Source organism: Leptodactylus fuscus, chromosome 4 (assembly GCF_031893055.1).
Source record: "Leptodactylus fuscus isolate aLepFus1 chromosome 4, aLepFus1.hap2, whole genome shotgun sequence".
In the NCBI taxonomy this organism is placed as follows: domain Eukaryota; kingdom Metazoa; phylum Chordata; class Amphibia; order Anura; family Leptodactylidae; genus Leptodactylus; species Leptodactylus fuscus.
Window position 1 is genome coordinate 94,839,037 of NC_134268.1, and position 17,778 is coordinate 94,856,814.

A 17,778-nucleotide genomic window follows, 5' to 3' on the forward strand; every position below is an offset into this window, starting at 1 on the left:
AAAATGTTGCATTTCTAAAACGAGTGGTCTTAGCTTAAGAGAGAGAAATCTGCTCTCAAGTCCCGACCTCTAGGGTGAGATTTCCAAAAACAGCTGACCAGTCCTGCTTGGCACCGTTCCTGTAACTCTCTTAGAGGAGAATGGGAACTATGGGAGCAGTGTAGCTCAGTTGGGCTATGCTGTTTCCGTATCCCCTATAGTACTGTAAAGGAAGTTACTGGAATATTGCAGTGCAGCAGTGCCCGGCTGTTCCAGTAAGCCCTGCCCTTGAGGTCAAAGCAGTTGGTTCCTGTTTTCGCAGGGATTTGTCAAGATAGGTATAAACATTTAATATGTACTAAACAATATTAGTTAGTAATGCATACAACATTTAGAGCACAGAAGAAAGGGTAACAGCTACAAGTGCAACACCACATAAAATAAGCGATACAATAAATTGTCCTCCATTACAGCACTGGCGCCTGTCTCCACCTCTACCTTCATCCACAGAGAGCAGTGCTGTTGAGGAGACATCAGTACTATCAAGCTCATCATTCATGTGTGCTGCGGCTTCCACAGTCCACCTTAATACATTAACCTTCAACTCCATGTCAGTGATCATCTGGTCCACCTTCAGAATTTCATTTTCTAGTTCACTGTGCTCCAATTTCACTTTGTTAGTTGGTGAATCACTGTAGTTGATGTTCTGGACGCTGAGTGCCCTGGAAGCAATAGCTGTAGTACTGCCTGGAACATAAAAGGTACTTTAGAAGCCTGAATTGGGATGGCTAGTGCACATCTTTACATTATTAATACTGGAGTAGAAAGCGACAGACTAGATGCTCCCAGGCCAATAATTACTCTTATTGTGTAATATAATGTTGGTAAGAAGGAATTAGAAGAAAAACAGCGTTTAAAAAATAGGTCACCCAAGCTATTGAAACCATCTGCGATACGTAATTGATTTATCCATTCTGCTTAGAAGCAGCTATTACTTGCAAGTAAAGAATAGTATCTGACATATGTAAGGTTTCTTACTTCCACTGTGATATGGCTTGCTATAACACCTGCATCCTTTTATTAACTTATGTACGTTTTACGATTTTCTTATTTAACATTATAAGAACATAGTTATAACACAAAAAAATAAAAATGATCAAAAGAAACAACTTAAAGGGAAGCTTGATATCAAACCAGTCACAGTGCACAAATGAGGTGCACCACCCACCAGGCTATGGACCTGGAAAGAAATGTACACCAACTCCTAGATCTGGAAGGAAATCTACATCATGTTCCACTGTGGTCCAAACTACTACGCTAGGTTCACACTAGCGTTCGGCAGTCCATTCTGTGGTTTCCGTCTTCTGCATGCAGAAGACGGAAACCTGTCAGATCGGGTCCGGCCGTGAGCAGTGGTGAGCATTTTATGCTCTCCGCCGCGAAACCGCTTTTTTAAAATCGGACACAGAGTACTGCATGTTCGACTCTGTGTCCGGTTTAAAAAAAAACGGTTTTGCGGCGGATAGCATAAAACACTCACCGCCGCTCACGGCCGGACATCTTTCAAACCCATTCAAACGAATGGGTATGAAAGAGTCCTGCAGCTTTCCGTCTCCTGCCTCTGTTTTGTGCAGGAAACGGAAACCTGCAGAACGGAGACCGGGCGCAGATGTGAACGAGTCCTATGCATGATGAAGAGTTATTACATGAAGTGTTACAGTAATACTGTTGGACAAGATTCAAGTGTCATATGTGATGTAATTTTCTAAAATAAAGTGTAAACACATGCAGAGACCTACATGAAATGCTGAAATTTTTTCTTTATAATGTACCACCATTTATTCCTGCCATGTCAGTGCCTGCTAGAGTTGAGCTAATGATATTTTGAGCCCCCTAGTGGTCATCAGGATCTGATCTGTGAGGGTCGGACATACAGAGCCTGCACAGATCAGCTGTTCTTGCATCCTGTAGATGCTGGAACCTTCTTCAGTGCATGGAGGGTGAGGGGGTCATCAGTGGCGTAACTACCACCATAGCAGCAGAGGCAGCTGCCACAGGGCCCGGGACACTAGGGGCCCGGTGACAGCTACCCCTGCTACTCCCGATCTTATCATAGACAAACTGTTGTAACTGCGATAAGATCGGGGGAAAGCTTGCAGGACCTGTGGATGAAGGACCTTGTGTGACGTCAGCCGTCACATAACTAGGTGGGCGTGTCTTTTTAGCCCGTACAGTCCTGCAAACGAAGAAGAGGAGAGATGTGCTAGGTACTGACGGGGAGGGATTAATGTGAGATGGAGAATGGAGAGTGTGTGTCTGTGTGTGAGTGTGTATATATGTGTGTTGTGGAGGAGGGGAGAGGACAATGTCCTGATATCTGTGTATTAGGAGGAGGGGGAGGTCAGTGTCAGTAGATGGATCAGTACTCTACACATGGTTTGTATTCAGACTTGCCTGCAATTGCTGTTTCTAATGACTGTCTAATAGTAGTCAGGGGGCGCTCTGTTTATTGTATTGTATTATACTGAAGGGGAGGAGGGATGTGAGATGCAGAATGGAGAGTGTGTGTGTGTCTGTGTGTGAGTGTGTATGTATGTGTGGTGTGGAGCAATTGAGAAGCAATAGTAACCTAGGGGCAGAGATGGAGGGGAGGACATGAAAATGGGGGTAGAGATGAGGGGTGCATGAAACAGGGGGCAGATGGAGGGAGGACATGAAACTGGGGGCAGATGGAGGGAGGGCATGAAATGTCATGTGACATCCGTGCGTTATTAAAGATGGCCAACACCACCAAAGACTGCAGCGGAGCCAGAGACAGGTAAGTAACTTTTTTTTATGTCTGTATCTCCCCTCGGTCTCCGATTATTATACTCTGGGGTCTGAAGATACCCCAGGGTATAATAATTGTTCATGGGTGTTCATTATGGGGCATAATCCCGTGTGCAGGGGCCACAATGGGGTGTAATACTCTGTGCAGGGGCCACTGAGGGACATAATAGAGCGCGCAGGAATGCGGCGTGGGAGGGGGTGGGGGTTGGTCGGTCAAGGTCTTCGGTGTCGGTCAGGAAGGGGGGGGGGGCCCATGTCAAAAGTTCGCCACGGGGCCCCGCCATTCCTAGTTACGCCACTGGGGGTGATGTCTGCTCCTATTCAAGTAATAGGAGCAGAACTGCTGGTCCATCCACTGCATAACCCAGTGTTAGACCTCCATATATCAGATACTGATGACCTATCCGGTGGATATGTGGAATGCAGTCTACCTTCTTTACCCACTTTTAATATGTCGGCAATTACAGTATAATTGTAGTCTCAGAAGGGACATTAGCTCATCCTTTAATAACTAGACTGTAACACTTTGAAAGGATGAATATCTCTTAACAGTGTTGTGTAATTCTATGATAGGTCACTACAGAGGTGAAGGGAGATTAGACATAAATACTCTTCATGATAAACAGCATCACATGTTCCACAAATCTCAGTGCTAGCGCTGTAAATGGCACTTAACCCCTTGGCACCATTCATAGATTTAATTGGATTATTCCACTATTAACACTTATCCCCTACCTATACTATTGAGCAAGGGAAGGTAACCTTTTTCGTACTGCGTACTTCGTACTTACTGTGCCAATTAAAATAAAATAGAATAAAAAATTAAAGCTAAAGTACTCGAGACCTGAGTGCTGTGTAATAATTGTACGGTTCTTGGTTCCTATAAGAACCTTCTGCTGTTACAAGCCACAGAATACATCAGTATTACAGCTGTGTGAACCTAGCTTAATGTCGTGTTCACACATATGCTCTGTTTGAAGCTTCCGTTGCTGTAAAAAAATAAATAAAAATTGACAAACTAGTGTGGCATGCTGTGATATTGTGTGTTATAGGATGTTGTGCTTTCTATACCACACCGAACCGGTCCATTACTTCACACTGGACTAGAGTAACCTCTTTATTTCTTCCATGTGTGAAGAATGAAGAAGAGCAGGCTCCAGAATTCTTGTGTAAAGAATGAAGGTCTAGACCCCTGAGGATTGCTCCCACCTCAACAGGACTCTCTTCTTTCTTTAAACAGGACTGTTGCCTATTGCTCCATATTTTACAACAACGCCTCTGCCTGCATATTTTGCATAGGTCTGCAATTGGCAGTCCTGTGTAAAGTATTGCGAGAGAGGCAGCAGACCTGTATAGACCTCTCATGAAAAGCGTTAGTTATTAAAGAACCTCCTGTATGATCTCCCTGAGGCCTCATGTTGGCTGCTGACCAGCATCAGGACGTTCTGCTGTGAGTGCTGGTATCAGCATACCTCCCAACTTTCAAAATTCAGTGCCAGGCTACATTCAGAACTGCATTATAGCAGCCTGCTAAACTGAACAAGAAGACCTCAGACAAACGTCCTAATTGACCCTGCGGTATAGTTTCTAAAGGCTCACCAGCCCTACCACTCTGGATTTGGTACAAATGGACTTCAACACATGACTTGTTTCCTCCATATATCTCCACTATGGCTTCCACATACGATTTGTTCCATGCTGCATGTTCACATTTGCCTGATGATGGGTTGTATACCTGAAATGTTGTACTATATACACCAATAAATAAAATTAAGAAGCATAACAACATTGGGAGTGCAGTTCTATTTTTGTCTGGTCCTACGTTGCAAAGTGGGGAGGTGGTCAGCTCCTCACAGAACGAGCACCCAATACCAATCTACCACTCATGTGCTGCCTATACCCACATCTTGTAATTGCATTATAGCTACAACTTAGTCTGCCACTTAGGTAGATATGCCACTGCTAATATCCAGATAGTCAAAAATCATTCTCAGTGACAAAACTATCATTAGAAGACACCGGACATCTCACTCTAAATCATAACTGGAAAAAAGAATCATATTTCTTATCTCACTTTTCTTGGATTAGTGATCTAAGATAAGTTCACATGGAGTAAAATGGAGTGTATTTTGGAGTGTAATTTTACACGTGTAAAAAAGTTACGCGCGTATTTTGGAGCGGTTTTTTACACGTGGCATTTACGGAGCGTTTACGGAGCGTTTTTTGGAGCGTTTACGGAAGCGTGTTTTTCTACACGCGTAAACGCTCCAAAAAATGCTCCGTAAACGCCACGTGTAAAAAACGCTCCAAAATACGCGCGTAAATTTTCTTACATGTGTAAAATTACTCCCCAAAATACACTCCATTTTACTCCGTGTGAACTTACCCTAAGTGTAAAGGGGTTCTGCTAGCAGAAAAAGGAACCCATTGAAGTCAATGGGAGGCTTTTTTTTAGCACTGAAATTCCACACCAAATTCCTCACCATTTTCCTCCGTGTGAATGGACCCTAAGGATGGTGTAAGATAGAGAGAGAGAAAAGGTTCTGGAGATAGAATCCCTCACTCTGAGATTGAAAAAGAGCAGCAGAGGCTGGTGATTCTTAGAGACTGTTGTTAGGAAGCCAGTGGCTGCCTGTTGTCCTTCAGCATTGGCCTGGTCAAAGACCAATTAGAGACTTTAAAGACCACAAAACTGGTATCAGCAGTGAAGTTTTCTTTTGTTTATGCTTAACCCCTTAAGAACTGGGTTAATTTTCATGTCCCCCCATCTGTGCCCCCAGTTTGATGTTCCTCCCCCTTCCACCTCTGCCCCAGTTTCATGTCGTTCTCCCCCCCCCTCATCTGCCCCTAGTTTCATGGGCCCCATTCATTATGTTCCCCCTCAATGTTTAACACAAAAACTACACTGATACTTACCCTTCCCTCACTCCCATGCAGCTCTCTCCGCAGTCTCACTCACAGAGTTGTAGGCGCGATGTGAGTGATGTCATCACATCGCGCCTACACATCCAGGAGCCGGAGAGCAGCGGTAAAGCAGGAGCTGACATGTGACAGCTCCTGCTTTACTCGCCTATGCATTCAACTCATCTGTGTACGGAGGACGCCAAGATAATAAACTTTTTATGCATATGCAAATGAGATAACTGCACTTGAGGTACTGGACCTGTCTGAGATCCTCTCTTTGCCTGTGGTTGACACCCAACACAGTCCCTTAACATAAAAATTGACAGATCCAGACGCATGGTGTCTAAAGTGAAAATGGGTGCTCTAGGAAATGCTCCACAATCCAGGAACAATGAACAGCTAATTTGCGTATAGATCAAAAGTTTATTTTCTCTGCAGCAAAATTACACTTTTACACAAAATAACTTATGTTTATTATGGTACTAACAGCCCCTACATCAGCATATAATTGGTTTAGAAGCAATTTGGTTGTAGACTCTTTTATGGATACTTACAATTGTTACCTGCTGCAGTTTCTTCATGGTTTTCATAATTTTGAAGGCAAAGATAGCGCCACATACTATCAAAAAGTGTTGAACTAACCAAATAATAGTGTGAACATAGTATTAGTTCATATGACAGATTTCTTCATTCCCCAGTTGTCTGAGCATTTGCAGTGATAAAAAATCAAATGGAATTATTTTGCATTATAATTAAAATTCTAATTTAATCTCTTTGGAACATTATTAAATCTAGAATTCTTATATTGTATTGTATTTCCCTGTTTTTCAGAAAATGATGAATGTTTGTAGAACTTTTTTTTTCTTCCTGAATATGTCCCTGTTTAATGTCCCCCCTCCATCTCTGCCCCCAGTTTCATATCCCCCCATCTCTTCCCCCAGTTTCATGTCCCCCTCCATCTCTGCCCCCCAGTTTCATGTCCCTCTTCCATCTCTGCCCCAGTTTTATATCCCTCTCTCCTACATCTCTGCCCCCAGTTTCATGTCCCTCCCCCTCCATCTCTGCCCCAGTTTCATGTCTTTCTTACCCCCTTCATCTGCCCCTAGTTTCATGGGCCCCTTCATTATGTTTCCCCTCAATTTTTAACACACAAAAAAACCCCACTGATACTTACCCTTTCCTCGCTCCGCTGCAGCTCTCTCTACAGTCTCACTCACAGAGTTGTAGGCGCGATGTGAGTGATGTGATCACATCGCGCCTACACATTCAGGAGTCAGAGCGCAGCGGTAAAGCAGGAACTGAGCTGTGACAGCTCCTACTTAACTCGCCTATGCATTCCAGAGGACGCAGATGAGTTGAAACCGGGGCATACCTTCCGCCGACCGGGACTGCGGGAGATGACCCTGAATCCGGGAATGTCCCGAAGAATCCTTGTCGTTTGGAAGGTATGATGAGTGGGCTTTAGTTTACTGCTGCCTATAGCCATGACTATGATGTAAAGTATATACAGAGTTGGCTAAAAGTATTGGCACCCCTGCAATTCTGTCAGATAATACTCATTTTCTTCCAGAAAATGATTGCAAGCACAAACTCTTTGGTATTAATATCTTCATTTATTTTGCTTGCAATGAAAAAACACAAAAGAGAATGAAAAAAAAAGTCAAATCATTGATCATTTTACACAAAACTCCAAAAATGGGCTGGACAAAAGTATTGGCCCCCTCAGCCTAATACTTGGTAGCACAACCTTTAGACAAAATAACTGCGAACAACAGCTTCCAGTAACCATCAATGAGTTTCTTACAATGCTCTGCTGGAATTTTAGACCATTCTTCTTTGGCAAACTGCTCCAGGTCCCTGAGATTTGAAAGGTGCCTTCTCCAAACTACCATTTTGAGATCTCTCTACAGGTGTTCTATGGGATTCAGGTCTGGACTCATTGCTGGCCACTTTAGAAGTCTCCAGTGCTTTCTCTCAAACCATTTTCTAGTGCTTTTTGAAGTGTGTTTTGGGTCATTGTCCTGCTGGAAGACCCATGACCTCTGAGGGAGACCCAGCTTTCTCACACTGGGCCCTACATTATGCTGTAAAATTTGTTGGTAGTCTTCAGACTTCATAATGCCATGCACACGGTCAAGTAGTCCAGTGCCAGAAGCAGCAAAGCAACCCCAAAACATCAGGGAACCTCTGCCATGTTTGACTGTAGGGACCGTGTTTTTTTCTTTGAAGGCCTCTTTTTTTTCCCCTGTAAACTCTATGTTGATTCCTTTTCCCAAAAAACTCTACTTTTGTCTCATCTGACCAGAGAACATTCTTCCAAAACGTGTTTGGCTTTCTCAGGTAAGTTTTGGCAAACTCCAGCCTGGCTTTTTTATGTCTCTGGGTAAGAAGTGGGGTCTTCCTGGTTATCCTACCATACAGTCCCTTTTCATTCAGACGCCGACGGATAGTATGGGTTGACAATGTTGTACCCTCGGACTGCAGGGCAACTTGAACTTGTTTGGATGTTAGTCGAGGTTCTTTATCCACCATCCGCACAATCTTGCGTTGAAATCTCTTGTCAATTTTTCTTTTCCATCCACATCTAGGGAGGTTAGCCACAGTGCCATGGGCTTTAAACTTCTTGATGACACTGCGCACGGTAGACACAGGAACATTCAGGTCTTTGGAGATGGACTTGTAGCCTTGAGATTGTTCATGCTTCCTCACAATTTTGCTTCTCAAGTCCTCAGACAGTTCTTTGGTCTTCTTTCTTTTCTCCATGCTCAATGTGGTACACACAAGGACACAGGACAGAGGTTGAGTCAACTTTAATCCATTTCAACTGGCTGCAATTGTGATTTAGTTATTGCCACCACCTGTTAGGTGCCTCAGGTAAGTAACAGGTGCTGTTAATTACACAAATTCGAGAAGCATCACATGATTTTTCAAACAGTGCCAATACTTTTGTCCACCCCCTTTTTTATGTTTGGTGTGGAATTACATCCAACTTGTCTTTTTCACAATTCTTTTTGTGGTTTTCCATTGAAGACAAATTAAATGAAGATATAATACCAAAGAATGTGTAATTGCAATCATTTTCTGGAAGAAAATGAGTATTATCTGACAGAATTGCAGGGGTGCCAATACTTTTATCTACTATCGGAAGAGTTGTTGGACTACACATTTTTCTACATGTTACATATTCCGAGCACTTTTGGAGTGAAGTACAAGCCATGCACCCCGAAGAGATCTTTTCAGCATTAGAGGTGAGCAGGAACAAACTTTGATTTTTTATATATGAAGAAAAGCAGGTTGTCCTCATAAACAGCCTCTTTCTGCTCTCAGTCCCCCACCCCTGCACTACAAATGCCTGAGTTGGCATGGACCTAGCAGAGCAAAGGCTCAGTGGTCAGTATGATTATAAGGGGCCAAATTGGGCAACTCTGGGGTGTATTATAAACTACTCCAAAAGAAGTAGAGAGAATCCCAATAAAACTGACCAACACAGAAGGGGAGGATTACAGGCTATGATCCATTTAAATATTTTGGAATATTTTGGTTCCCAAACCAATGTGGCTAAGTATCCAAAAGGGGAACGACCAATCCACTCTATTGAATGCCTTCTCCACATTGTTTGAGAGGAACAAGATCTTGAGAGAGTCTGAAGACACCTTATTCGTGACAGTAAGGGCTCTGGCTTGGCCTTCCTCGTTGGCATACATTGAAAAAGGAACTGCTTTCTGAGGATTTTAATGGCTAATGTGGCCATGAATAGCTGCTTTGAATCAGCTAAAGGGGTCTTTGGACCTCCATTTTTTTCAATAAGTAAGGCTCATGAGGTGGGATCCACAACTATCAGGCAGTTATGACAAATGCTGTGGATGTCCATAAATGTCCTGGATGGAAATACAAATCGATTGAAGTGCATCTACAATAACAGTTATGTAGTAAAAGTATTCCGTTTCTAGTGAAGCTGATAGTAGTTACTAGAGATGAGCGAGTAGTGAGATATTCGAAAATTCGAAATTCGATTTGAGTAGACCTCAATATTTGACTATTCGTTTGAATATCGAATTCCATTATAGTCTATGGGAAAAACATGCTTGTTTCAAGGAAACCAAAATTCGACCAATTGAAGCCACCAAGTCCACAATGACACCTCAGGAAATGATGCCAACACCTCTGGAATGCAACTGGGACAGCAGGGGAAGCATGTCTGGGGGCATCTAACACACCCAAGTCCCAGTATTATTGCTGCTGCTGCTACTGATTTACCTAGCCAATGACTGTATACGTTTTTTTTCCAATGCCTACATTGTCCTAATTTCTGTCCCACCTCCCCTGCATAGTTATTGGTGTAAAAAAAGCGCCAGGGAAGGTGGAAGGGGAATAGAATTTTTACTGCGTTTACAGCATGGTATTCGATCAAGTACGAGTATTTAAAATACCATAGTATTCGATCAAATACCTACTCGATCGAATACTACTCGCTCATCTCTAGTAGTTACCACTATAAAAATAATTAATATATATGATCTCTGGATCATGTACAGTCCCTGACAAAAGTTCTGTCGCTTATCCATGTTGTAGAATCAAAAGCTTATAACCTGACTTTAAATTCATCTATTGGTTTAAGAAATTTTTTATATGAAAGCTGAAACCCTCCCAAATGTGTTTTTTATTAAGAAAATAAATTGGCTTCAATGGGAAATATTGATCATTTAATGAACACAGAAAGGTCAGATTTTGGCAAGACAAAAGTTTTGTCGCCTTGTCATGTGATGCCCCCAATCCTAGTGTACAGCCTCACCGATGCTCACTAATTGATCGGTTAATTAGTGGGTGTGTATAAAAAGAACTCCAGCACCCCAGACCTTCACTTGAACTGCAACTTCACCTCTGACAACATGCCAAAAATCAACCCTGCGACCAAAGCCTTGATTAGAAGCTGAAGACCAGATCCACTGCAGAGGTGGCTGCACCTTAAATGTGTCTCAGCGTCAAGTACAAAGAATTAAAAAAAAGATTTGAACAGACTGGAGATGTTTTTGACAAGCCCAGGTCCGGCAGGCCCCACAAGACAACTGCTCAGGAGGAACGTTTGTTGGTTAGAAAATCAAATCCAGCCCCTCTTCCACTGCATCAGAGCTCCAACAGGCCTGGTCACCTAAAGTCTCTGTGTCAACTAGAACAGTTTGTAGGATTCTGCCTCGAAATGTCCTCCATGGTGGAATCAGTGCCCAGAAGCCAGCACTAAACAAAAGGTAATTAAAGGCCCACAGCCTACTAAACAGATGGACACTGGAAAAGTGGCAGAAGGTGGATTTCTTAGATGAATCTTCAGTTGAATTACACCACAGCCATTGCAAATACTGCAGGAGACCTACTGGAGCTCGTATGGATCCAAGATTCCACCACCAAACTTAACTGTTTTCTGTGTATATATGCCTAACTTCAGAAATTGTGTTATACCATCCTGATGAAGAGACCTCTACAGAGTCTCGAAAGCTCGATATGTCATAATTTTTTTTTTTAAGTTAGCCATTAAAAAAGGTATCAACTACTGAGGACTTCCCTCAAAAATTTCTTTCATTTCATATCCACTGGCTAATATGGTACAAAGACATGTTTTCTGGGTGTAAGATCATGGTCTTGAGTTACATTCAGTATGGGAGTATGCAAAACATTTGCAAGGTGGAAGGCAATATCAATAGCCTAAAATATCAACAAATATTAGCTTCCTCTTACACTCCCAATCATAAAAGGGATCAAATTTTGCCGCAGGATGGTGCTCCATCTCATACCTCCATCTCTATATTAAAGTTCCTCAAGGCAAAGAAGATGAAGGTGCTCCAGGACTGTCCAGCCCAGTCACCAGACATGAACATCATTGAGCATGTTTGGGGTAGGATGAAAGAGGAAGCTTGGCAGACAACTCTGGGAGGCTGTAAGACTGCATTCTCTGCTATTCCTGATGACTTCATCAATAAATAGTATGAATCATTGTTGAAACGCATGGATGCCGTCCTTCAAGTTCATGGAAGTCACACAAAATATTAAATATGGCTCTAATAGCACCATAACTTCATTTACCAATGTTAGGAAACATATCTTTGAACTGAATTATTGGTTTTATGTTCACATTACTTTATGTGGGTGACAAAACTTTTATCTTGCCAAAATCTGACCTTTCTGTGTTCGTTAAATGATCAATATTTCGCCATTGAAGCCAATTTATTTTCTTAACAAAAAAAAAACATTTGGGAGGGTTTCAGCTTTCATATGAGTCATTTCTAAAACCAATGGATGAATTTAAAGTCAGTTTATAAGCTTCTGATTCCACAACATGGATAAGCGACAGAACTTTTGTCAGGGACTGTATTAACCTAAGCATAAATTGCATTGGAGTATTAAAAGGAGCATTGAACATGGAAAATGCACAATAAATATCTCAGCAATTTCTCATACAATCACTGCCTTTTTGTTTATACTGGTTTATTTCACGTTACAGTTATCAATTTTTTTGTGCCAAAGTATTTTGTTGCCAAGAATATAAACTTTTTATGCATATGCAAATAAGCTAAGTTCACTTGAGATACTGGACCTGTCTGAGAGCCTCTCTTTGCCTGTGGTTGACACACAACAGAGTCCCTTAACATAAAAATTGACAGATCCAGATGCATGGTGACTAAAGTGAAAATGGGTGCTCTAGGAAATGCTCCACAATCCAGGAGCAATGAACAGCTAATTTGCATATAGATCAAAAGTTGATTTTCTCTGCAGCAGAATTACACTTTGACACAAAATAACTTATGTTTATTATGGTACTAACAGCCCCTACATCAGCATATAATTGGTTTAGAAGCAATTTGGTCGTAGACTCTTTAATGGATACTTACAATTGCTACCTGCTGCAGTTCCATCATGGTTTTCATAATTTTGAAGGCAAAGATAGCGCCACATACTATCAAAAAGTGTTGAACTAACTGAATGGCAGTGTGAACATAGTATTAGTTCATATGACAGATTTCTTCATTCCCCAGTTGTTTGAGCATTTGCAGTGATAAAACAATTGGAATTCTTTTGTGTTATAATTAAACTTCTAATATAATCTCTTTGGAACATTAATGAATCTATAATTATTATATTGTATTGTATTTCCCTGTTTTTCAGAAAATGATGAATGTTTTCAGATTTTTTTTTCCCTGAATATAGCTTATACATACTGTATTCTTTGCAAAAGCCAGATATTTTGAGTATTGACTGGTTATATCAGTTTCTTTTAATTTCTGGGTTTAAGGGATTACGATTGTAGAAGTGATTAGACGTCTAATCATAACCACAGTAAAGTAAACCCTATGGTTATCCCTCTATGACTCTATATAATTCTTTTATTTAGCTAATGTATGGCCCTCAGTATACTACTTACCTGTAGTTCCAGTTTGTACCGCTGGCTGGTGAGTAGCAGAGAGGGGAACAGCTAGGCCCAAGTCAAACACTTTACACATGTCATTGTACAGGAGCTCCAAGCAACTAGAAAAATGTACCCACAGTCGCTCCAACACCAGCCGATCTTCCTTGCTCAGCTGCTTGTCCCGAAGAGCAGTGGTTAACATATTCCTGTTGCTTACTGCTAACTCCTGTGCCCTTTCTCTTGTGCGTCGTAGTTCATCACGTAGGTGTTTGCTGTCTGACGAGCCGCCAACAGTGATTGCCAAGTGTCTGTAGCAGGCCACCACCTTCCCGTTGGTACATATAAAAGAAAAACACAAGCCTTATTAATTTGCAAAAAACTAATGAAGTTATCTCTTCATAATAGACTTGACAGAAAACCAACAAAGTTAGGGGAACACTGTAGCTCAGTGGCTAGTACTGCAGCTTTGCAACACTGGAGTCCTGGGTAGGTCCTGCCAAGGACAAAAAACCCAAAAAAACACCTCTTCAAGGACTGTGTATGTTCTTCCACTGTTTGTGTGGCTTTCCTCCCATACTCCAAAGACATACTGTTAGAGAAAAATGTACATTGGGAGCCCTATATGGGGCTTGCAGTCTACATTAAAAAAAGAAAGCCAACAAAGTTAGCTGAGGCAGCAGATGACTTCCTAATTACATCATGGAAGACAGATTTGCATATTCTTCCCATGGTCCCTTGCGAAGTGGAGTGCTAAAGGCTTAATAAATCTCCACACACCTATATGGTAGTCTCTCCCCAAGGAGTGACAATACCCCCTTATCGCTAGTAAGGTTCAGTATTTTATGAAGAATAGATGAGAAGGAGTAACACATGACTGCTGATATTAGACTACAACTTAAGTTTATTGGTAGTCTGTAACTAAGGTGACAAATGGTTATTGTTTAGGCAAAAAAGGGTTGTATATCTTTTAACCAATAAAATGTGAAGCCCATAGGTCCATAGGTACCAGTCATTCAATTTTCTAACTTGAACCAAAAGAATATCAGCTGGATCCTGATGGGTTGCTTGGGCATTCTCTTCACTTTATTCCACTATATTAGTTTCAATACATAAGGTCTAATGTTCACCTATTACTACAGGCACTTTTTTGTAATAATTGTATGGATGTCTAAAATCCACTATAATGTTACCATGCGAGAGCTGCTGGATTTTCTTTAGTGAAAATTATTATATAAAGTGTATGTAGCCAATGTTTAATACATTTTGCTTGATTGGAAGCAAATATATTTGCACATATCTGGTGTACATGTAGACTACTTTTATTACTATTTTAAGTAACATATATCATTATTATAGCCATGCATGCTTTCTTCCTTCACTAATATCAGAACGACATATACAAATGTAATTGCACATTTTCCCCCATGTATCTAAAATAAGGAAGCTTCACATTCATCAGTAGCACTACACATAATCCTACCACGCATCTATTCTTGTCCAGCTACTCTGCACGGTCATCTGTCTCATCTCTTTCAGTAGGCAGCACTTATCCTTGTACTGACATTGAACACTTGTCAAGCATTAGACAAAATATAACACAAAGGCCCAATCTAAGAATGAAATTGCCATAAACAGACTGATTTATGAAAAGAAGTAAAGTGCCAGATCTGAAAAAGAAGTAATATAGTAAAATACAGAAACACTCACTCATGTTATAAACCATATGCAGCAAAATTATTTGTAATTTGGACAATAACAGTAACATACCTTGCTCAGTGCATCCACTACAGCATTACATTCATCCCTTATTTTCTTGAAATTGGCCTGTCCTTCAACAGCCACCTTATTATTTTGAATAGGCATTGCTGGGCACTGTTCTTGAGTAGAAGTCTCTGATAAATTGTGAAGTTTATCAGGCTGCTTGTTGTTCCTCCATTGTTATAGTTGCCATTTTCAGCCTTGAGTTACTGGGTGCTGTGTTTTCCATCTAGTTCCCCATTCAGGCATAAAATGCCATTTTAGAATGAAAAATAGTGGTAGCAGCCTATCTGATTCAGTAGAGCAGAAGCATTAACAAGAAGAGTGCTGATAAGTAATCCGAAGGATTATGAAAGGAGGTCCTAACCCTTGGTGAAATGACAAGGCCCTCGTAATCTCTTTATCCTGTACTCTTAGCTTTGAAGTGCAAGCGTTCTCTATGAATTTCTGTTGTCTCCTATTGTAAATGGTTACCCTTAGATATGGTATATTCTCTAAGGATTTTTTTTAGTTCTCACCCTATTTGTGTTCCAAAGGCATCATTTTGCAAATTATGATGTGCACTATATTATGTAAAATTGGAAGGCAGGGGTGCAACTAACAAAGATTGGGCTCCATAGCCAACTTTTGATCCCCGGCCCCCAAATGGTATAGTGCCCCCTTTCCTGGACCCAACATGGTATAATGCCCACTTTATCAGCACCCACATGGTATAATGCCCTATTTACTAGTCCTCAGATGGTATAATGCCTCCTTTATTAGCCCACACATAGTATATTGCCTCCTTATTAGCCCCCATATAGTTTGCTGCCTCCTTTACTGGCCTCCAGACAATAAATCCCCCCTTTACTGTCCCACCACACAGTATATTGCCCCTTTATTGGCCCTTATTCAGTAAGTATTCCCTTTACAGGCCCACATATAGTAAGTATTAATGACTTTAGGACCCCCCTGCCCCCAGACCTTCCAGAGTTTGTATAATTCCAGGACAACCCCTTTAAGAATAATGGTCCACAGTGCACAAAATGTTCCATAGTGGCCCCTTCTCACAGTACAATCTCCCATAGCAGCCCTCCACATAATGTCTCATAGTGGTCTCTTTAGACAGTATAAAGTCCCATAGCAGCCCCCCACAAATGTCCCCTTGCTGATTAAACGTAACTAAAAAACAGTGTTTCTCATCTCTCCTGGGTTCCAGTGCCAATCTTCGAGTCTCCTAAATGATGTCAGACTCACCTGTGGCAAGTAACAGGTGTAGGCTGTAGTGGTTAGACTGCAGATGCAAGGCCAAAATAAAATAGCAAGGCATTGGCTGATAACTGTGAGTAGTAGAGACAGCTATTTACAACTAGCACACCTCTGCAAGCCAAGAAAGACCCCCAGACGCCTTCACCAGATTTTGTCGTGAAACAAGATGGACTTATGCCAAATCTGGGAATCTAGATACAGATAAATGTATTAATAATAAATGCACTGCTGCACAAACCAACTCAAAGTCCGCTAAAACTTACAAAGTGGCATGGACAAAAGAGAAGTACAGTACGGTAGGCTCAAATCCAGGAGAGAACAAAATAAACAAAATCAGGGATGCGAGCAGTATCCAGGAAACAAGCCAAAGGTCAACAATCCAACCGGGAACATCTAATCAGAATCAGGAGGCAAGTAGGGAATCCAGGGAGCAAGTGAGAGGTCACAAGTCAGACAGGTAGAAACACAGAATGGATAGCCAAACTAGCAATAGCAAACTAATTAGTCGACACTTGTCTCAGGAGGGCGTGGTCTTATATAGGCTTCCTCAGCTGCTAATTGGACCAAGCCAGGAAGCTTCTGAAACTGCAAAAGCTTACCAGGTTGACATGTAACGTTAAAGGTGCAGCCAGCCGGACAGAGAATCCTGACATAGACAATAATAAAACCGCACTTAAAACCAGATAAAAGGGAGACAAGTTGACTCAATAGTTGCACTCTGTGTCTGTATGTACCCCAATAAGCATGAAGAATAGAACAAGTAGAAGAGGACTTGAGAGCCAAAATTGTGGAAAAATATCAACAATCTCAAAGTTGCAAGTCCATCTACAGAAATCTTGACAGATGAAATCAAGATAGAGCTTTTTGATAAATCACATCATTCTACTGTTTATACTGAAAATGGAATGAGGTCTACAATGGTGGAGGTTAAAAGATGTTTTGGGGCTGTCTTTTTATCTCAGGCACTGGGTGCCTTGAATGTGTGCAAGGCATCAAGAAATCTGAAGATTACCAAAGCATTTTGGTGTCAGTGTAGGGCCCAGTGTCAGAAAGCTGGGATTACGTCTTAGGTCTTGGATCTTCCATCAGGACAACGACCCCAAACATAGTTCAAAAAACATCCAGAAATAGATGAAAACAAAGCACTGGAGAGTTTTGAAGAAGACAGAAATGAGTCCGGATCTAAATCTCATTGAACACTTGTGGAGAAATCTTAAAATTGCTGTTGGGAAAAGGCATTCTTGAAATATCAGAGACCTGGAGTTTACAAAATAAGAGAGGTCCAAAATTCCAGTTAAGAGATGTAAAAAGCTTGTTTATAGTTATAGGAAGCGATTGATTTCAGTTATTTTTTTCCAAAGTGTGTGCAATCAAATATTAAAGGGATTCTATCATTGTGAAAACTAATTTTTAACTAAGCATACATTTGCATAGCCTTTAGAGAGGCTATTTCACACATATCTTTAATTTGTTAATCCCCTCAACCGTTTTTGAATTAGCCCGATTTTATTGAAATGCTAATTAGCCAGCAAGGTGCACTCTGTAAGTTCATTGAGCACTGTCTGCTGTCTGTACACAGAGAGATGTAAGAGCAAGAAGGCTGATGAGTCATCATCATCATCAGCAGCCTCCCTGACTCTCACTTCCCCCTGTGTACACATAGC

At 41.3% G+C, this 17,778-nt stretch overlaps 1 protein-coding gene across 1 annotated transcript; it reads right to left on the minus strand.

Annotated features, from left to right (window-relative positions):
* Positions 1 to 291: 291 nt before the first annotated feature.
* LOC142200474 (regulator of G-protein signaling 9-binding protein B-like) lies at positions 292 to 15,191 on the minus strand. Its single transcript, XM_075270858.1, has 3 exons — positions 14,876 to 15,191; positions 13,124 to 13,433; positions 292 to 726 (listed from the first exon to the last, which is right to left on the minus strand). The coding sequence occupies exons 1-3, from the start codon at positions 14,969 to 14,971 to the stop codon at positions 371 to 373; spliced, it is 762 nt and encodes a 253-aa protein (XP_075126959.1). The 5' UTR covers positions 14,972 to 15,191; the 3' UTR covers positions 292 to 370.
* Positions 15,192 to 17,778: the final 2,587 nt, after the last annotated feature.